This window comes from Harpia harpyja, chromosome Z, assembly GCF_026419915.1.
Source record: "Harpia harpyja isolate bHarHar1 chromosome Z, bHarHar1 primary haplotype, whole genome shotgun sequence".
Lineage (NCBI taxonomy): Eukaryota > Metazoa > Chordata > Aves > Accipitriformes > Accipitridae > Harpia > Harpia harpyja.
Window position 1 is genome coordinate 28949216 of NC_068969.1, and position 22796 is coordinate 28972011.

General features: G+C 39.3%; 2 protein-coding genes across 3 annotated transcripts in view; one reads left to right on the forward strand and one right to left on the reverse strand.

Annotated features, from left to right (window-relative positions):
- The window catches only part of SLF1 (SMC5-SMC6 complex localization factor 1), a 42251-nt gene extending 29483 nt beyond the window's left edge, over positions 1-12768 (reverse strand). The window contains exons 1-6 of one of the 2 annotated variants that reach the window (XM_052777564.1): positions 12695-12768; positions 12113-12226; positions 11880-11955; positions 8101-8344; positions 5793-5955; positions 488-619 (exon numbers count right to left, since the gene is read on the reverse strand). In XM_052777564.1, coding sequence (XP_052633524.1) covers positions 488-619; positions 5793-5955; positions 8101-8344; positions 11880-11955; positions 12113-12226 — 729 coding nt within the window. In that variant the 5' untranslated portion in view covers positions 12695-12768. Of the gene's footprint in view, positions 1-487; positions 620-5792; positions 5956-8100; positions 8345-11879; positions 11956-12112; positions 12319-12694 lie in introns of those variants that run through there. The other variant, XM_052777565.1, reaches the window with a different exon arrangement.
- Positions 12769-13463: 695 nt separating this feature from the next.
- Positions 13464-22796, forward strand: part of KIAA0825 (KIAA0825 ortholog) — a 251615-nt gene continuing 242282 nt past the window's right edge. Inside the window, exon 1 of the mRNA XM_052777154.1 lies at positions 13464-13816. The gene's annotated coding sequence lies outside the window, so the exon portion shown is untranslated. The remainder of the gene's footprint in view (positions 13817-22796) is intronic.

The window sequence follows — 22796 nt, forward strand, 5'->3', positions numbered from 1 at the left end:
CACATTTATCAGGATTAGATATGTGACGACATTAAAACAAAGGAGTGCATTTAGCTCTATTTTTTACTTGTAATAAAAAACATTCATATGAATCAACAAAATACTTGCTCTGAGATATGGTTAGTTTTAAAACTGTGTTAGTGTAATTCAGCTAGGTAACAGCAAAGTCACAGAAAGACTGTAATCCAAAGACATTTTGTTCAACAATATCAGCTACTAATCTTATATATTACGCCAAGAATTCAAGTAGCCCACCATGTCTTCCACACACCCATGCCTACCAATTACCACTACTAAATTATATTTTAACTAATGGTAGATGCAGTAAATATGTGATTACTAAACACTGCAGGTTAAAAGGCATTATTACTATTTCAAAAGATGTTAAAATATCTACTTTACTAGCTCAGTACTGTAATGAAAGATGAATTTAATAATATACAATTTACACTTTATGCTAAGAAAGCATTAACTGATTATTACTTACCGCAGCAAAATACATATGTTTTATAACAGCATTTTTCATTTCAGCAAGTTGCATGTTAGATATGTTTTGGTCTGTTTCTTGTGCAGCCAGGAAATGGTTCATTTGGATATCCTCAGTATTTTGTATTTCATTCTGTGCAGAGCAAAAAAATACTTTTTTTTAGTTTCAAAGCTAGTGCTCTAAACCAGCTTTTATGCGCCAAGTCTGTCTATATATTCTACTGCAAACCCTTGTGTGCATATGCATGCTTATGTAATTGTTCAAGGGTCTACATTACATGCCAGATAAACAGCTGGTGATTTGGAAACAAACCACTGATCTTGTAGGAAGCTATAGCATAGGAATTATCAATGTAAGCTCCCCCATAATTATTTTTCCTAACTGACTAACTCTGACCCAATCCCTGTGGCTGAAACAAGAGCTGTGTTTCCATAATGGATTCTTTCTTTGGACTATTCAAAAACTAAAAACAAAGCCCATACCTTTTCAATTAGTCAAAAATGTAGTCTTTTCAGTTCTTGCCTATAAGCCTGAACTAAACCGGTAATTTAAAATTTAAAAGTTCTTTTTTTTTAAAAGAATTTATTCTCTAAGTCCACCTATTGTTTCCACCTATTTCTTCAGCACAGGGAATGAGGAAGTATTTCTTAACCTGGTTTCCAACTCATTCTGAAAAGACTCTCAGAGAAGCCACAAGCTAATTTTTGTTAGTAAAAAATAACCACAAAAAATATTTAAAAGTTATTTCAGGATATGAGAACAATACATTTCAGTAAGAGTTTCAATGTATGCTTTTCATCAGATACACGTAGATACAGGTGAATTGTTCCCCTTGGTCACAGTACTGATGGCCATTTTTTACTGGGAGGTGTGAAGGGCTTGGGGTAGCTTGCCTTCTAATTCAAAAACCTAAATCTGATGAATGAATCAAGAATGGGAAATGTGGGAAATAACAGTAGGCAAAAAACCACACTAGTGCATGTAATGACAAGATGCAAGCCACGAACAGTTTATACATTTAAGTTTTCAAGATAAAGTTTCAAACACCACACATTTCACCCTGTTTTCAGATTTTCCCTTAAATGTATAATTCAAACCAAAAGTATTTGGCATATGCATAGCTGTATTTCTAAACAAACACTGAGTTTGTTGCACATTACAGAAGAGAGTTTAGTATTTTTGGTAACTTGAAAAGAGCTCTAAATACTTTAGACAAGTCAGGGATAACTGAACTCTGATGCATTAACTAGTTTTTACTTCTTGTGGCACTTTCCGCACATTATTTTCAACACACTTATAAAAATACTTACATTCAAACAATTTATAGTACCATCTTGGCAAAATTTTATGAATTCCAGCATGTATCCAACACAGCATTTAAGGTCTCTGTTTAAGTATGAGACTAGCTCCCTAAAATCATGCATGAGTTTTAATATCTTGAACCAATAAACTTGACACCTTGTAGGATCAAATCATTAATGACAATCCCTCAGAGTATTTTAACACTAGAGTTAGGAGGTTGAGATTATAAGAACAGATTCTGAAATATAAAGATGAAGCAAAGAATTGGTTCAAAAAAAATCACAGCAAGAATAGTCTGAACATCAGGCAGTTCCACTGGGAAAAAGAATATAAAACTGTTTTGCTGAATTCAGCATCTGGACATATACATGGGTGTTTAGAGGAGGAAGGGAGGTATTTATTTTTGCTAGAAATAGCAAATAACAGGACTACAAATTTACAAAGTTGGAATGTTCTAATGAATTATGTGCCAAGTACTTCTGGGAGGGAGAGAAAACAGCGTGTCCGTAACATTATTTGATAAAGCCTAATACATTTGGACAAGTGCTGCGATTTGACTGCCTGTGTTTTATTCTTTTCCTTTTAAGAGACTAGGAGTCTTGGCAGTTTTCTGAGTTCTTTAGATGCATTTAAATAGAAAGCTAATGCTCTCTTGGCCTCTGAGGTGAGTTACTTTAATGAAATCTAAGAAAAAAAAGATACATGCAAGTTAATGGACTGGTTAAGATGGAAACCCGTTATCACACCTGGGAGGAATCCAGGGTGCATAGCAAGAAACACTTTATTCTCATAGTGATCAATAAAAGGTGAGGTAGCCATTAAAACTTGACACTCATTCCTCTATTAAATGTAAATGTCTATCTTAGCTGAAAGGTGTAATAGAGAACATTTTCCCTGAACAAGTTTCATTAAGAGAGTAAGCACTAGACTGAGATCCCACGTTGATGTGTTTTATTCATGGTGTAAACATTAAGACCTTTCAGGCGTCTTCTCACCCTTTTGTAACATCTTTACTGCTCATTAGAACAGGGAGAGCAAAGTATATGCTTTGATCTTGTGCTGGTTTTTGCTGGGATAGGGTTAATTTTGTTCCCAGTAGTTAGCATGGGGCTATGTTTTGGATTTGTGCTGGAAACAGCATTGTTAACACAGGGATGTGTTAGTTATTGCTGAGCAGTGCTTGCACAGAGCCAAGGCCTTTTCTGCTTCTCACCCCACCCCACCAGCGAGCAGGCTGGGGGGGCACAAGGAGTTGGGAGGGGACACAGCTGGGACAGCTGACCCCAACTGACCCAAGGGATATTCCAGACCATAGGACATCATGCTCAGTATATAAAGCTGGGGAAGAAGGAAGGGGGGACCTTCGGAGCTCTGGTGTTTGTCTTCCCAAGTCATGGTTAGGCATGATGGAGCCCTGCTTTCCTGGAGATGGTTGAACACCTGCCTGCCCATGGGAAGTGCTGAGTGAATTCCTTGTTTTGCTTTGCTTGCGTGTCCAACTTTTGTTTTCCCTATTAAACTGTCTTTATCTCAACCCAAGAATTTTCTCACTGTTACTACCCTTCCAATTCTCTCCCCAGTCCCACCACAGGGGAGTGAGCGAGCGGCTGTGTGGGGCTTAGTTGCTAGCTGTGGTTAAACCACGACAGATCTGAAGAATCCAAAGGATTTTCAAATGAAGTAGGTTGTTCCTCATAACAAAACACAGTTTTAGCTCCTACTTGCTTGCAAAGGTAGTATTTTCAATTAGCAGCTGACTAAAATTATGCCAGTCTGAGGAGTTAGCAGACTAAAAGAATCTCCTGAGGCTCTTGAGTAGTTCCCAGGTCAAAATCCTAAGAAGTTCTGAACAGTGCATCTGGTAAGCAAACCACTATAAATCATGAGGCATCTCTCCCTCTCTCAAGGGAAATGGTAAGAAAAAATTCTAGTTCTAGTGAATTCTGCACATACAAGAAAATTCACTGAACAGTGGAACGTCCCCTCACAGTTCAGATGGAAAGCTGGAAGAGAAACAAGCTGCTTTTCTTGCTCTGCCTTATCTTTTGCATCACTGTAAATTTAACTCCTGATCCAATTTTGGAGCTGAATGGTAAACCCAACACTCTGAACCATTTGATACTGCACTGCTAGATGCTTCATCTGGCTTAGCCATTCCAACAAAAAACTCCATCTCTCTGGAATGATGATTTTTAGTGTAGCTTCTCTCTTCAAATAAGTTCCATCCAGGTCCTCAAGTCTTAGTGGATCTGATGATGTACTTTCTCGTGTTCTAGTTTAGTTAACAGAAGAAAGCTATTACAGGGACTTTGGAGAATCCTCTTCTACCACCCAAGAAATACAGAGCTTGCCTTCTCAAGAATTTACCACTTTTGACTAGTAAAAGAGAAACAAGTTTTGTCATGAATGGCAACAGGTTTTCTAACATGGGAAGACACAAAGTTGCATCTAGTCTTTGCACATGTGAGCATCATGTGATTTGAGTTGTAAGGACTCATTAACTTTTCCGGAATGCCGACAATTACGTCCCTTCTGACTCCATGGATCAGAGTTCTGCAAATGGAGAAGTATATAAACTGTTGGTATATGAGACATTCTTAACAAGTCCTCTTGGCATGCTAATCTATTCTCATAGAGTTGCTGGATGCTTATAGAAACCTTTCGTTTAATTTTGTCTACAAGTATGGAATGATCTTTCTACAGTAATGGAGAGTTAAAGGTATGCTCAGATAGCAGTTCATACAACTGTTTTAGGAAATTACAATTCTTGCAGTGTCAAGCTCAGTGCCTTGATTGAAAAGGGAATATAGGTGACCAGCTTACATTAGATTCCTAGCACAGAAATAGTCTAGGTGAATTTTCCCTGCCTAGTACACTGTTCCCTTACAAAACTCACATTGCAACCACCCGTTCTTCCCAGCCATGAAGGATGGCTAGCAAACTGGATTTGGAGTTAAGAATTTGAATTTTAACAAAATAATCTACAGACTTTTACCACAGTCTACCTATAGCGTTATGAAAAAAAAAAAAAGATAGAATAATTCAGTTAACTTCTTTTGTCAACTGACTTCACATTACACTGATCCTGAAGCATGAAGGTAACATTGTAATACTAACAAACCCAATAAAATATATATATATATTTTCACATACGCAGGTAGACAGATAGATACGATACGTACACACATTTGAAATCCTTATCAAAATAAAGATAATATAAATGAAAAATAATTAGTTTTTTTCTTGGTATTTTGTGAGTAACTGTTTAGTTGATGGTCAGCTACGCTGGAGCTTCCTCCTGCAGTCTAATTTTTCCAGTAATAGTAGCACAAAGCAGGAGCCAAGGAAGAACATGAAAAGGAAGAAGAAATAATGTATGCTCCCTTGGTGTTGTTTCTTCCGATCTGGAACAAAACACTGCTTTTGGAAAGACAATTTTTCTATTACAGAATCACAGAATGGCTGAAGTTGGAAGGGATGTCTGGAGATCATCACCAAATCCCCAGCCCAAGAAGGGCCACCTAGAGCCAGTTGCTCAGGACCATGCCCGGACAGTTTCTGAATATTGCCAAGGATGGAGACTCTACAGCCTCTTTGGGCAACCTGTTCCAGTGCCCCATCACTCTCAGAGTTAAAAAAAAAAAAAAAAAAAAAAAGAAAACTGTTTCCTGACTTTCAGACAGAACCTCCTGTGCTTCTGTTTGTGCCCGCTGCCTCTTGTCCTGTCACAGGGCACCACTAACAACAGCCTGGCTCTGTCTTCTTTGCACCCTCCCTTCAGGTATTTATATACATTCATGAGCCTTCTCTTAACAGTCCTAGAATAAACAGTCCTAGAATGAGAAAGTTGTGTTACCTTTAATCAAATTACAAAACATTCAGGCCGATCATATTCCCCTCTATTATTAATGTCACATTATTTAGAGTAATAAGTAAACCTGACATAAATAGCTAACAATGACAGTGAAAAACTAATTTTAGATATGTTTTTTAATTTACTTACCTCAAAAAGGTAATCTCCTATATATTGCAAAGGGTAGTACGGAGCTTCAGAGAGACATTTTTTGTTTTGCATAGGAAAAATTTTATTATTGATGAATATGTGAGTTATATTGCACTCTTCGTTTTGAGATGAACATATGGTCGCCTTTCCAGCTTGAAGAACTCTGAATAAACATATTTGGAAAGATGTATTTACTGCATTACGTTAATACTGCCTAAAGCTACATTATAATTCACAAACTACAAGCATGCAAGCGCAAGAGAATAAGGGTTCTAGATGTATGGCACTGCTGAACCTCATTAGGAGGATAAAAGGGCTCTTAATAGCCTTCAGAAAAGCAAAGAATGCACTTAACACAACGTGCTTCTCTTCACAATTTAACACTATTAATTAAAATCAATGTACACCTCCTACCTATCTGATAGAAAGCTTTACCCGTGCATTTTTTCAAAGATCAAATTTGGTGACAGCAGCTTTAATTTATTGCATTATACCCCCCACAATGATGATGGTCTTTCAATTAAGTTTTGCAGTAAATTAAGTGGTTTACCAAAAATGGAACACTGCTTTTCTGAACTGTAACATGGTATTTTCATAATGCAAATACACTTTTTTACTTCATTTTGGAGTTAGTTACAGCATTTGGTGCTGTCCAATGTCATACACAGAAAACAGATTTCTCTTTGGGACACCATTACATGTAAGAATTTCCCCAGGAGCAAATTCCAGAGTTGTACTGCTGCAAGTATTCTTATCTTTCAGAAAAGATGCCAGACAAAAAGATGGTGGAAGAAATAACATCTCCTGACATGCTGGATATATGTTTTACTTTTCATAATCCAGTTACGTAAAAAGAAAATGGTGCTGGTCTCATACACTTACCCATCCAACTAAATGCAGGAAAAGCACAGAAGGGGGAAAAAAGGCACAGCGTTGTAAATATTAGAGAAAAATCAATCTTTCCCCAAAGCAATAGTGGTCTTTATGACTGCAAAAAGTACTTGCTGGAGACAAAAAAATATCTACCTTTCACAGTGTCTTCTGAGTAAAAGGGTACCCATATTGGTGTAAGGGAAACAGTCAGGAAAAAGAGATTCCTTCCACAAAACTGCCTGTTCACCTGTCTTGCTGATGTAGCTCCTGTTAAAGGTTATTTCCATTGCAAACAGAGAGCTGTGCAAGACAGCATTTCAATAGTGGTATCATGAAAATCTGCATAAGCAGTTTTTACAGAAAAAGAAACAGCATTTTTCACAAGCATAGCAGGATAAGTGCATCTTTCTACAAGACAGCACATAGTAACCTCTTCTGCTCAGCCAAGAAAATAGCATACTTAGAATACCTTCAGCTGGCAAAATCAGAAGATAGTAACTTCAGCTACACCTCACTTCATGAACTGCAGACAGGCATTCTGCAATGCAGCATGCAACCCTGTACCATCATCCACCAGACAAACTGCACTCTCCTTCTTGCCTGGGCATCTGTGGCATGCCCAGACCTGAGTACTCCTAACTAACTGGGATTTCAACAGAGGAGGAGAGTAGGACAGTATCTGCTCCTGCAATGAATGTAAAGCTCTAAAACAGTGTCAGGGGATGCTTGCTTTTCCTGTATCAGAAGCAAATATTACTTAATACACTCTGTTTCTGATTCACTGTAGTATTTAAACCACGGAATCAAAATATGTAGGAAGAATATGGAGGGGAAAAAAAAAAAGTAGTCACAGAATTCTTGCACTTCAGTTGCTTTCCTTTTCTCTGCTTTTCCTTTATACTTTTGTCCTTTCCCTTCTGAACTATCTGTATTTACATCATATCAGAAACATCTCTTACAGTACAAATTAGGTCTTCAGAACTACAAGAAGCTGTTGCATAGATGCAACACAAAAAACGATCAGGTCAGTCACAGCGTGGTCGACCACCCAAGTGAAATAATGTATCTTGTTCCAGCTACTATTTGCATTTAACATCCACACAAAATAAATGATTACTCATAAAAAACATAAGCCTATGTATCTTGCCTCATAAAGTAAGTTCCTGTAAGCAGTTTACTGAAGATGCAAGCATATGCGGATGCGTGTTATTTTTGACACTATACTAAAAGAAAGCAAGAAAAACAGTGATGTTAAAGATTTAAAGTAATTTCATTATAAAAAGTATGGAAGTATGTTTATGAAAACCGTTCAGAATTTGAAGAGCTGGAGGTCGTTATGGACCAAATTAACTGGGATGGAAGAACAAAAATGTGTTCAACCATACAATTAAGTGTTCCACCGTTCATTATTTAAGCTTTAAGACACATCCTCTACCTTCTAATAGACGCCATTCTTTTATCACCTTCCTTAACAGGGAGGACGACTTTCCATCTGTGGAAGGCCCCTGGAGCACTAGAGCATGTCAGCTCTTCACGCCATCTTTTAGGTGCAGATTGCATTTGAGGTGAATAATGGGTGTCTTTTTCAATTTCATATCCCCATTCGTACGTTGTTTCATCAAGCCATCTGCCACTTTCGGCACTATTAATTATGTACTCCTTAGTTAGTATCCACTTTCCTAAAAAGCAAATGAACTGTCAACCACAAAAGATTTTTTGTGCAGACAAATGGCAATCAACTGAAGATCTAATATAAAATTAACTTCAACCTTTCTTGTGCAAATAAAAGCTGGAATTATAAGTACCATTTTAAAAACTTCTTCCTACTACAAGAGTTCTCCTCTTCACACTTTAGAATCAGAAATCTCACAATACCACTGAAAATTATCATTTTGTTTTCTTTTAACGATGAAGTACCTTTTTACCCTTCCTAGATAAAATACTTGTCTATGTCCTCAAAAATCTGCAAATGGAACTTTTCAGCTTCCCAGATTTTGTTCTTATGACTTCCACAGAACCATGCTTAACCCTTTATTTTTAATATAATTTGACACTTTTACAAATGTACTAAAACTTAGTGAAATGAAGAAATATTTTACCACCAGTGATTAAAAAGAGGAACGAAGGGCTTAGCATGTAAGCTGTTTCTTTTATATATTCTTAATATTACTTGCACTGCAACTGTAGTGAATACCAATATTAGGGGGATACGATTTTAGACTTTTGTCTTTCCCCTTTCTGCTTTTCACATCCTTTTCTCTCATCCCTTGGCTCCACCTCCTCCACCTTTCCTCTTTCATCTTCTGCATGTATGCTTTTGATACTGTATGTAATGATCTTCCCCTTTTTCTCTGTCTCTCTCTTCTTACAGGTTCAGGTCAAGAGCCGTGGTTAGTACCCTGCTCCTGTATTGAAACACTACCTACAGAAGATACTGTAAGAGAGATTGACTTGAATTGTGTGAACCTAATTAGCTTCACAGAACAGCAGGGTTGACTGGCAAAATGTCTCAGTGCAGGAGCACAGATGGTACTTCTACATAACCTAGCATAGGTACCAGTAGACTTATGAGTGGAAAAGCTATGTTGTGCGCAACCTGAAAGTGTTTTTAACATAAAAAGTTTCCAACTCAAAAGTTCTGTAAGCTAGAAGTCCATGAAGGTTGGCATCCTTGTTAGTATTTCTGTTCACCTCTAGGGAGTTCTAGATGGGTTTAAACACGATCTTTTACACTTACTTGGGAAAAACTGCAGTAGGCATGAACACACTCTCTCTGCCATCAAGGGTAACAGCAACTATTATGCAAAAATAACACCTTGTCCTGCTTTTGACTGGGGTAGAGTTTTCTTCTTAGTAGCCGGTACAGTGTGTTTTGGATTTAGTGTGAGAATAATGTTTATAGCACACTGATGTTTTAGTTACTGCTAAGTAGCGCTTATTCTAAGCATTTCTCAGTCTCCCATGCTCTGCCAGCAAACAGGTGCATAACCGAGAAGCTGGGCAGAAGCATGGCCAGGACAGCTGACCCAAAGTAGCCAAAGGAATATTCCATACCATAGAATGGCATGCTCAGTATATAAACTGAGGGGAGTTGGCCGGGGTGGGGGTGGATCACTGCTTGGGCATTGGTCAGTAGGTGGTAAGCAATTGCATTGTGCATCACTTGTCTTTCCTTGGTTTTTTTTTCTTCGTTATTTTATTATATTCATTACAACTATTATATTTTTATTATTGTTAGTATTACATTTTATTTTACTTTAGTTAGTAAACCGTTCTTATCTAATCCCATGAGTTTTCCTTTTTTTTTTTTCTGATTCTCCTCCCCATGCCGTGGTGGGGGAGGGTAGCGAGCAAGTGGCTGTGTGGTGCCTAGCTGCTGGCTGGGCTTAAAAACAAGACACACCTCTTCCACGATAAAAAGTACCAGATAGTATCGGGGAAGATTTGCAAGTATAGAAACATGACAGAGTTTTGCATTGCCGTGTGGACACTACATATACCGTTTCCACACAGTTGAAGAAAACTTCTCCAGATGATTTAAACACCGAAAAATAAGAAAATGTTAACTCAAAGGTTTATCACAGTTAAAGTGAAGTGCTATGCCACAAATCTATCTGCATTTTAACATTGTTTCACTCACAGAAGATTTTGGTCTATGTCCTTTTTGATTAGACTGTGATCAGAACTTTACATTAGTACAAGGTGACGTGTTTGTATATATATATACATACTCTCCCCCCCCCCCCCATTATTAGCAGCAATAGATGATTGAAAATGCCTACTAATATGTAAGTACAACTATGAAATCAAGAGATTTACATATATCTTTAAACCCAAATCCACGTTTAGTTATTTCTGTCTGTTATGTCTTAGATTTAAGATTATCCATCCTAAAAATAGCTTTAACACTTTGGTAGAATATGATATAGAGAAAATAAAGATCATATTTAATCAGTTAATAGATCAGTATTGTGAAATCTTATAACTCCACAAGATTTTCTAAGCTTATCATAAAATCCTTCCAGGTAATCTGTCTATAAAGAAATCTCAAAATACAGAATTCTCATTCTAAAAGCATTTTAGTTGCTTATGTATGCGATTTCAGCATCGGGCCTTACTGTTGTGGTTTAACCTCAGCCAGCAACCAAGCACCACGCAGCCGCTTGCTCACTCCCCCCCACCCAGTGGGATGTGGGAGAGAATCGGAAGGAAAAAGGTAAAACTCGTGAGTTAAGAGCAGTTTAATAGAACAGAAAGGAAGAAACTAATAACAATAACAATAATAAAATTACAATAATTATAATAAAAGGATTGGAATATACAAAGCAAGTGATGCACTCGCCAACCGATGCCCAGTCAGTTCCCAAGTGGCAATCTGCACCCCCCAGGCCAACTCCCCCCAGTTTATGTACTGGGCATGACATCACATGGTCTGGAATACCCCTTTGGCCAGTTGGGTTCAGCTGCCCTGGCTGTGTGCCGTCCCAACCTCTTGTGCCCCTCCAGCCTTCTTGCTGGCTGGGCATCAGAAGCTGAAAAATCTTTGACTTAGTCTAAACACTACTTAGCAACAACTGAAAACATCAGTGTGTTACCAACTTTATTCTCATGCTGAATCCAAGATGTGCCACTATACCGGCTACTAGAAAGAAAATTAACTCTATCCCAGCTGAAACCAGGACACTTAGGTAAAAGAAAAGCAAGAGGAAAGACTAGAGGCTTGTCTCAGAATGGCAAAAGCCTGGAATTTTCTCTTGCAGCATAAACAGGAACTTACAGGCAGGGACGTTTACCAGTGAATGTTGTGTGTGAATTTTGTGTCAAAAATCCATGCTGACTGCAGGTGTCCATACTTTCTCTCTGCACCCTTTTCAAGTGGTCCATTTTTTATGGGTCCATAAGCACCCATATCATTTGGGTGTGACTTCGTGATCTAACTAATATATAACAAAGCTTTCTATCTGGGAACAGACGCAGATAAAATAAAGCAAGATGGCAGGAATACAATTTAGGAAAATATCCAAACCAAAAAGAAGTAAATTAGAACTTCAACATAATACTATGTTAAAAATCTAGGTTAATGAAACAAGAAGAACAAAGGTTCAGAAGACAGTTCATTCACGAAATAAAAATAGCTAACTAGAAGCCTTTTAAGGGTCCTTTCCAGTCCTATGTTATGGTCCTATGACACTTTACAGCAAATCTTTTACTCACCTGCAGCACAGGCAGCTGAGAACTTTTCACTCCTGCACAGCTTTTTTGCTATAAGATGTGTACAGTTTCTGTATTTCTAATAAAACAAGAACAACACAACACACTTTATCACCGGAAACGGTTTAACTTTCCTGGCTATTTATACACAACTGTAAACCACTGCGCAGACTGTGCCTTTAAGGCTCGCATTTTTTCTTTCTGCCCTAACTATCAGGTGCTTTAGTGAACAATACCTTACAATCTAAAAAAACACAGTCCAGTTTGAACAGCCATTTGAGTAGCGCCTTCTTCTCTTCCTTCTTAAATCCAGTTAACTGGATTACCCGTTTCTGGCCACCGCTTGCCATCTGTTGAAAGAAAAACCAAACGAAAAGGAAACATTAACACAGAAAACACACACCGCGAAGCGTTGCTTGCGTGAGATCTTACTAGCGCTTCCTACTCGTTTCCCGAGGAAAAAAAAAAAAAGGGAAAACACACCGCGAGGAACCCACGCTACCGGCCTCTGAAGCCGCCACTGCCTGCCACAGCTCGGACACCCGAAAGGCGGTAACGGGGTAGGCCAGAGACCCCCCCGCCCCGAACTGCGGCCTGCAACGGGCCGAGCACCCCCCCCCCCCCGGGTGGGCACCGCGCAAACCGCACGCCCGCAGGCAGGAGGCTGCGCCGTCCGAGCCTCCGCCCCGCTGCCAAGCGGGCACCGGCGGGTGCGGGGGCTTCCCACCGCCTCCCGTGAGGGAAAGCCGCCCCCCCCAACCCCTCTCGGCGGAGGCCCCCCCTCAGGAAAGTGCCACAGAGGTGCGCGGAGGGCTCACCGACGGTCCCGGGCAGGAGCTGCAGGGACCGAACGGCGCGGGGGGGGGGAGTCCGCCGGCCCTCACGTACACACGCCGTGGGGGGGGGCGGCGGCGTGGCGGGCGCTTTCTCGCCCGTCGGGCCGGGCCGGGCCGCGCCGGGCCGGGCGCTGCTCCCCACGCTCGACCCCCGTCGCGTTCCCGCCTTCCCCCGCCCCGCCCCCGGATGTGGCGGCGCGGCCGTTCCGGGCCGTTGTCACTGACGCTCCGCGGTCACCGGGGCTGTCGTCGCGGAGCGGCGGGGGTAGCCGCGGCCCGGTAAGTGGCCCCGGCGGGGTTGCCTTTCCCCTCCCCTTACCGTGCCACCGGGCCTCGGCGCCGAGCGGGACGGCTCAGGTCAAGTCAAGTCAGGTCAGGTCAAGGCTGGGCCGCTGCCACCTCGCCACGGAGCCCCGGCCCTCCCTGCGGCCCACCTCCTCCGCGGCGCCGGGTGGCTGAGGCGCAGCCGGGTGTTGCGCAGTTACGAGGCTGACCGAGGCGCGGGGAGTGCGGGGGGGGGTGGTGGGCGCCCGCCCTCGCGGCGGGAGGGCGGTGCCGCCGCCCCTGTGAGGGGGCCCCGCTGGAGCGGCGGCGGTGGCCCGGCTTCGCGCCTTAGCGCGGGGCGGGAAAGGGAGGTCTTCCCTCAGGCCGAGAGGCCCCAGGGTCCTGCGGGCTGGGGTCCTGGCGGGGGGGGGGGGGGGGGGGGGAAGGCCGGAGGCGAGGTGGGAAGGACGGCGGCGCCGCCGCCTCGGGGTCTCTGAAAATCCCGGTTTCTGTTGCTCAGCGGAGTTTAAAGAGTGGAAGGCGGTCTGGTAGGGGTGTGTGCTGGAAGACGGAAGAGACCTCGCTGAGTAGAGGAAGCAGGTGGAGTTGGATGTAGATGCAGGTTGAAGTGTCTGCCCCCTGGAACGGGGTGGCTGTGAGAGTCAGGAAAGGGACCAGGGGTGTCTGATCCTCCGTACCTTTTTCTCTGTATCTCGGAGCAACTTTCAGATTCTCTTGTGCCACATGATGGCTGATCCTCGGGGGGGATGACCAGGTACCGCTACCGCCAGATGATCAAGCCACATATTTTGGTGAAGGGATTCCTGCCCTGCTGATCAAGTGGGTACTGACTTTCCATTGTGGAAGTCAGTGTTTGATTTTTTTAAATTACAGAGCAACATAAAAAGGTCAAAATAATATTCAGATTGCACCTCAAGCACTCAATTTAGAAATGTAGAAATGCCAAGATTATGACTGCTTGTGAAACTTTATTTTGGTCCCTTGTGTATTTGAGGGATGACTTTTGACTTGATTCCTGTGTCACATAATGCAATGAATGGATAGCACACAAGAAATCTCTTAGTGCTTCATAATGAATAAAATTAGCTTTGTAGAACGTTTTCTTTTTTATTCCTTTTTTATGCGGTTGGAGAGTAGAAGGCACGCATCCTTATTCAAGCAAAAACAAGATGATTGAATTGCCTCTTTAGAGAACTGAATGCTACTCTCCTCTTCCATAAAATTCTTATGTGATAGTGGACAAATTACTCTGTACTGATTGAGGCAGCTGTTTCATTTTTAAGACCTGTAAACTGAGATACATACAGCAAAACTTTAACAAGTGCTGAGTGTTTGTCGCTGCAGCTTAGATCAGTAGAAGTGATGCTTTGACGTCACCAGTGCTACAAAACATAGGTATTCCTGTGGAAATAAAACCAAAACCACCTAGCTCCAGACATCTAAAATTTGGCAGCACATTGGACACTTGGTTTTAAATCTCTCTGAGTTTACCAAATATCAGAATGGAAAAATAGTTCTGCCAGGGCTCAGATGGGTCTTGTGTTGCTGTTTATAAAGTATTCTGGTACCCTTAATGCTTGTGGAAGTTTTTTTCCTATCTTCTGTTTCCTTAACACTGCAGCTATATTTTTGTATGCAAGCATGAAGAAGTAACCATCAGCAATCTCTGTCATTAGTTTTTGGTATAAGTGGCACTTAAAAATCTTTAAACAGCTACTTGAATATTCAGACTTAAATGGCTGTATTTATTGCTTGCATTTCTTGATTGACAATGAAGGTTAGTTGCATTTTCTATTTTGTATCTGTTGAACCTTTATACCTTTACTATTGAGTTGTCAGCACTGTAGAGGTATTAATTTTAATTCTTGTAAACTTTTACTTTCTGGTAAACAGTTTTATTAACTACTACTAGCTACTAACCATTACTTAACTGGTAACTAATACCAGTTTTATGCCACAGGGTTCCTAACAGGCTGGGGAAGTCTTCAGCATACAGTACCATAAATTTCAGCACACAGTACTGTAAACTAGCTACTAGTAAAGAAGTTGCATACTTATATGATGACCATTTGTTACCTTTGAGAATGAAATGTTTTCTAGTTTTTATTTGTTTTTTTCTTGTCCCTGGCACATAAAATATGTGGAATCAAAATAACTGAGACATCAAACATTTCATATTTATTTTCACTTCAAAATACATTGTTACTGAAGTGTAGCTTTAAGAAATTAAGAATGCATTTTTACCTTCATTACAGTGATGTCTGGTAAGTTTGGATTTCACTTACCCTCTCCCTCTATTATTTTTTCATAAAAAGCCTAAAATATGTTCTTCTTTTCCATCCTTGTTGTGATCTCATTATAGTAGCTAAATATCTCCTAATTCGTTATGTTTTTTCTTATTTACAAGCGTTAGTATTAGGTCCCATAGGTCTAGGGAGCAGTCTTTTTAACTGGCATATTTTTCAGTACCTTTAGGTTTCTTTGTTCTTTTAATGTGTTTGTCAAATATATGGTTCAGTTGCTCAGTATTATAAACTATAAGCTGTTTGTCTCTGGGTTTTAGATGAATATCCACTTTTACACTTTTTCTTCTAAAGTACACATGACATCCTTTATAAAAAATTCAGAAGTGATTTTCAGTGCTACACAAACAGTATTTCTCTCACAAAATTTCTAATTACATTTTAAGGGCTCTCAAGAGTTGCTGTACAGCTCCCGTGTCCTCAGTTCTTTAAGAAGCCAAGATCAGAGGAATAAGTATTCCTTTTACTGTTTCACAAGAAGAGCTTACTTACAGTGTTTCAGGTGCCCATCTCTTTCAGACTTCTGTAACTGCATCTTTCTTAATTTTATTTCCTAGAGAGACAGAAAAAAGAGAAATTTTGTTTCCATTCCGCTGTTACAGCTTTCTACTGTATACTTTTTGCTTCCTTTATGTTCTACACATAATTGTATTACCACCATGTCTTCTGCCTTGAAATTTCACTTCTTACATTTTCCCATAGATGGCTATTTTACTTCACATAATATGTGCAGTTATCTTTCTCCAGGCCTCATTGGTTGGTATAGCCATGATCAATGTGATCACTGTTGAACCTTGTCCTTAAATCTCACAGTCTCTTTCTGCAAGCCTTTACCACTTTATCCTCAAATTTGCAATTTAGGGTTTGGGGTTATTTTTTGCATTTTTTGTCCCTCACTAGCCTTTTGACTTCCTATGCTGAAAATGTTATGTAATTTCTTGCAGTAATTGTGATACAATCAATGCATAAACATCTCTTCCATTGTGAAATATGATCTGACAGTTTTTTTTATCTAGTGGAAGTTACTTTGCATTATGTGCTTAAAATATTTTCCATCATGCAAACAAGTTTATCAGTTGAATGATTAATGATGCTATGAAAAGCCGAAATCAGGACTCAATAGTCAGAAGACTATGAAGCAGGTATCCTTTATTGCAGCGCTGGGCACACAGGGGATTTCTCCTCCTATTGTGTGTGCCTGGTCAGGTTAATTGCATAGTTTATATACAGGTTCTATATACATATTCATCAGATTTCTGAGGAAAGTTTTACATATTCATTAGTTTTCCAGGAACTCATTATCATATGTAAATGTCCTTCACGCAGGTGTACTTGAGGTCTCTGGTGGTCTTCAGGAGTCCTCTGGTGGTCTTTAGTAGTCTTCCTCACTTGTCCGCTACTTGACCCTTCTCGGATGATTCTGCACTGTGGAATCTTCTGCATGTTTTAATACATCTTATCCTAAAGAGTGCTCGTTAGTGCTTCTATTATCTAAGCATACAGTTTGACGTAATCCATATGGATACTTCTAAGCTAAGTTATCGGAGAGGGCTAAAGTCCTAATCTTCTTCAGAAACTGCAAGGCCATCCAAAAGCAATTTCTCCTACAGTTTGCAACATACAGAACTTTTATCTACCACCTGTTAGCAAATAATTGGGTAAAGAAATAGCAAGGCCATTGTATTCAGAAAAACATCTTTGCATCATTAGCAATTACAGAGCTGAAAAGTTTATTCATTAGAGCTTTTTTCTTCTGTTGCCTCAATATAATGTGTGTATACTTGTTTAAGAAGTATCCTTTGACAAAACAAAAACCACAATGCCGTAAGCAAATTTTGCTCAAACGTTTAGTAGTCACAGCTTTGTAAAAAAACCCCCAAAACTGAAGCTACACTGAAAAGTCAGTCTTAAAAGCTAGAACAGCATGAAGTGTCTCCTCACTGCCTTCATGTGGAGAAAAATCTAACTTTGTGCCCTGTTTTAAGTCCATGTTGTAAGTCTGTCTTCAGTACAAAGCACCGACGCTGGCTTTGTCAAAATGGTGAAGAAATGTAAATTTTCTTCTATAGTGATAAGGGATTACAAGAATTAGAAATAATATAAACATAGTATAACTCCACAGAAGCTAGAATAGCTTCTTAATAATAATTGTTCTTCTCTAAACATACCTGTAGTTTCTTTCATGAGCTGATGAATATAACAATGGCAGAGCAAGCATTGTCAAAATTGTTGCTTTTCTTCAAGCCTTGCTGCTTATGTAAGCTCTCAGCTATCATAACTTTGTACTTACATTTAAAAACATCTTCTTTATGGTCTTTTCAGGAGGTATCATTTGTGTTTCTTTTGTGTAACCATTTTTCTTAACAAAGAATATTTCCTTTTCTGATCATTGCAAGCTCAGCCTATCTTCCTATCTCCTTGAATTCCTCTGCCCTTCTGCCAACTCACATTGCGTTAATGTATGTCAGTGAATCAGTGTTGAGGGACAAATGTAGAGAGCACAGAATGGTGTTCAGCAATTTGTTCAATAACTCTTCTGTAAACGGTGCCAAGCTATATACTTTATGTGTATTAGTTCACTCATTAATGAATTGGTGTACTGCACTTCATCAGTGCACTTTCAGTCACTCATGACTTGGAATAAGGTTTTGTTTGTTTGTATGTTTTTTTCTTTTAAAATATAGGTAGTGGAATAATTTCGTTTTGCATTTAATACTTAACCTTTCCTACCATGTAAAGTTCAGGTTTCTTGTCCTTGCTGGACATAAGTTAGTCTCTGGCTGCTTGGACGTTCTTTCTTAATTATATTACTGTTCTCCTGCCCTGACCTAAATTCGCTATACCTGCCTGGCATACTTAATTGACCTAATTCCCCCACTGACCTTCTAATATTTTCACCTACGTAGGAGATCCATTCTGATGTGGTCAGCCAATTTTCCTTCATCAAAGTCCTTTCACCTTCTTTTTTTTTTTTTGAGGATCCATATAAGCTCATTCGTATTGTGTTTGTTGAATTTTTTTTAAATATTTTTGGATGTGGTTTAAAATGCTTTTTTTTTGTCTTTTGTGTATTATTCTTCTCTAAGTAACTGCAGTCAGAAGGTGAATGTGTGTAATGGTAGCAGAAATTATAAATTTTTCTTAATAATTGTATGTTGTTAAGTAGCACTGTATATACTCAGAATATTCCAGAATGGTTTCTCCTCTGCAATACCCCCCCCCCAGTTTTATTTATTATTAGACAACTACCAACAGCATGATTGATACCCCACAATGCAGATAAATATGAACCCTGGCTCACAGACATTAGAAAATCAAGTTAGACATGATGTAACCAGTGGGGTAACGTGTTGCATGTACACTTTTTACCTTCTCCGCTGTTCGCTGTACTTGAGGTCAGTACAGAGGGTAGGCAAAAGGTGTAGATGATTGTGGATGGGAGGAGAAAAGAAAATTACTAAAAGGAAGTTAGGCAAAAGTATGGCATAGATTATAATACGGAAGATAAAGAAGGTACAACAAGAGCAAGCTGGTGTCAAAATACCCTACAGTATGTTACAGTTCTGTCTGTGTATCTTACCATATGTAACTGGAAGATTATATAAAATTGTGACATACGGGTATCAGACGTAGATTTGGTACTTAAGGTGAGGTTAACAGAGTATCACAGCCGTTTCTTGTAACTAACTGCTTAGTTGTCCCTTAAGTTAAAGTCAAACCCCTGTCATCAGCAGGTCTTGCAGATAAATAATGTATTCTTATAACTTTCTTTGTCATCCATCCCTAAGAATTCCAGGTTGCCGCTGAAGGCAAGCTTACCCTGGGATAGCAGTGTCTCTTTAGTGTCTCGAAGCATTCAGTACTAAAATAATGTGTTAATTGGTGTGTTTTATCAGAAATCATTGTCTAGTAGACTCAAAAAGTAGACAGCATTTACCAAAGAATAAATCCAAATTAACTGTCAGAGTAATAGCAAAAACCAAATCATATTAGTGTAGTTACCTATCGCCGTAAGGAAGTGGGTTTCTCTTCAGATAGGCTTTGAGGTCTGTTTCATTGCAGAATAAGCCGAATATCCATAATCTTTATTTTTTTCACTGAGTCTTGTGAAGAATTCATTTGGATGAACAAGAAGTTTTGCTTAATGACTGATTGTTTCCCATCACACTGGTAGACTTGGGAGTTAAGAGAAGTGGAGTTTTGTTACTGTGAAGATTACCGTGTGATTCTACTTGGCTTTGGCCTACCCAGATGTAAGACATGTGAGTCCTTCTCCCATCCAGAGATACCACTTTATGCTATGAGGGAAATGTTCCCTCAAGGAAAGAGACAGCAATGTCCTTTTGTGATCTGTAGTCCCAGGAGCTTTATGAGAATTGGTGAGGTCCTCCAAATACCTTCCTGAAAATAATGTAAGGATTGCAGAAAAAGTGGCTAGACCTTTTGCAGAAGGGGTGCTTTGGCAGCCCCTTATGCACAGAAGAATAAAAGACTTCCTTTGAAGCAATGGCATAAGTGAGGGGTCTCCCTCTTTTCTTCCACTTTCCCAATGAAGCAATGACATTTATTAGCGTAGAAGCTTTTTGCTGTCAGCGGTTTCTCCCATCTGGAGTGCCAGTATTGACAGAAGGACTGTGTGGTTAGCAACATTATTGCTCATAAAGATCATCAGTAAGGGCTGAAGTAAGAGCAGGACTGAAATCCCTGACTGGGAACAGAGCATCTTTTCGGGAAATACTGGGGAGCACAAAAGCTTCCTTTGGGAAGGCATTATGGGCTCTTCTGTATAAGCATAAACTCTCTAAGGATGCCAGCCCTGTTTCTCTCCTTTTCCTGCCTCCTCACTCCCAGCAGCATCCTCAAAGGTTTATTAGGCAGACCAGAGTGGAATTTAGGTACCCAAAGTCCTACTTCCCTGTTGTTTAGAGGTAAACAGAAGCCCCCCTTCACAGAATCTAAGAAATTACTTTACAAGAAGAGTTGCTAGTACCAGCAGTCAATAGGATATGGATCTTCTCAGTAACAAGAATGTTGTAGGTGGAATGATTTTGAATTCAGTTCACTAAGGGATTCTGGAGACAGGTGGCCTTTGAGATGTGTCTCCTCGAGTGGAGATACCACTGTACTCTTGTCCATCTGCAGCTAACTCTTCCCGTGTTTTAGTGGCGGAAGGCTTAAACAAATATGACTGTTCCACTCATGGGATTGTAAAGACAGTATGGTAGGGGAGGGAACAAAACGAAAAAAGAGCAGGATGAGGATTAATGGGGAGACTAATTAGGAGAATTGCATGTGTAGCATATTGGACATACATGATGTAAATCTTACGAGGTAAATGGTAGATGCTAATTGAAATGTGGTAAATTAATCTGTCAGGTTTTAGGTTAAACATTTAGAGCTGCTTGCAGAAACTGATTTGCTGCAGTCCGTGGAGGCATAAAATAGGCTTTGGTGAATTATATTCGGAGGTGTTTCCATATTTAAGTTACTCATATGCCAATTTTTTCTAAGCAAAACGTCAACCTCTTAAATTTTCAGGATAAGTGTTATATCGGAATGAGCTTGTCTCTGCAAGAGACAATATAGAATTAATCTGAGACACTGCATCTAGTTAAAAATGTGTATGTGTACATGTGTCTGTATAGAAATATATAGCATGGTATTATGTGCTATACATGGTCTTGAACTAGGCAAAATACTTTGCTGATCCAGCTAATTCATTACAAAATATTTGTACAGAGTATTGACATATTGAAATATGATTATGCATTCTATGCAAAAGTTTCTGTATTTTTTTTTTAATGGGTAGATTTGGATCACTTTATAAGGAATTAAAAGGAAAATTATGTTAGAGAAAGAATCCTTGATTAAAAGTCTTTTTTTTTTTTTCTAGTCTCCCTGTATACAGTGTAGTTCAGAATTTTACTAAATATGTGATTAGTGGAATTTAACCATAACTTGTGTTATATTTAGTCCTCAAAAGCATTTTTTTTCACCTTAATTTTCAATCGATTCAGTGAAGCTCCTGCACTATGATTTGGGTTTTAGAGACCACAGTGACAGAAGGACTTCATTCTTTCTGGGCTGAGGAGAAAAAGTTACATGTTCTCACAGGCAACAATATTCTAAGATGGAGTTTGATCAGTTTTTGACTAGTTACATGGGTTTTATCTGTTGGAAGGTTGCTCAAGGAATTCACCACTGATGGGCCATGCTTTAAATACTAGCTCAACTTTATTTATGGACCGACCTTTCTATAGCCTTTAGTTCTTATACCAATGCTGGTCTTTGCCTAAAAGTCTGAGTAATATAGTTAGAAATTCTTCCTTTTATAACTAAATATGTCAGCTGTCAGCTCTGTGATGTGCCTGATCTTCTTCTCTCTTGCAGAATTCAACTCAATATCAAATCCAAGTCATCTGAATAGCAATGCAAAATGCTGCCAGAATGTTACTCTGTTGTACTTTGTAATTTCCTCTTCTCTTAATTTTTAAATTTTATGTTTGATAAAGCTGAAACTCTTATACATTGTGGCTTAATTTTATTTCTCATTAGTTAATATAGGTGAAATAATCACTGTGAATGTTTCTGCTTACAATTTTAGTTTTAGCAAATACGCTACTTATTTAACTTGTCCAAACATGTTGAAGGTATTGAATTTTAAGGCAAAAACATTCACAGTCTGAAAAGGGAGCACTGACAAGTTCAGTCAAAAGGGAAAAGAAGAATAATTTATAAAAGGAACTGTAGATAATGATGCCATCCAGTTGTTTTAAAGTGCATCTACCTCACCTTTAATGAATTAGATTTGTCAACAGCATATGTTTTATGCACTACTTCTAATGAAGTGGCATACCAGCACTACGGTGTACTTTGAGGTTTATTCCATCAAAGCTTTTTGCTGTCGTAAACTAGACCTTTTTAAATAATAGATACTAAAAACTACATTTAAATAACATTAAGGTTGTGACACAAACACCAAATGACAAACTTCAGGCAATTCAAAGTTAGGGCTGACAACTTGTCATTAACTTGCATTGTTGCTTTTTAAAAAAGAAGCACAATTGCATGATTTAAGGATTGAATGTCAGACTAACTTTAAATTTCTTGGCTTTTGTGGGCTGGAGTTACAACCTTACTGTCATTTTTTATATATTTTTTTGCATAGCTTCCATTTCCAGAAAAGTAATAAAAACAGTGGAAAAAGTACAGGCATTATTGGTTTTCTTCTTAATTTAAAACACACATGTGAAAGTATTGGTCAAAGAACAGCAGCTATCCCATTGTCAAACCTACATGCAATTCGTTTAAACTTCCTTTGCTCGTCTTTGCTGATTCTTCTACAGAACTTCTGACTTACAGGAACTTTGGTCCCGGGGTACTACAGCTAAAAGCCTGGAAAGTGCTAAGAGTTCCCAATTCTTTTGCACATAAAGAACCACTTTCTTCTTAATAAACAGTACTGAATAAAAAAAGAGTTTAATGCATGCAGAAAG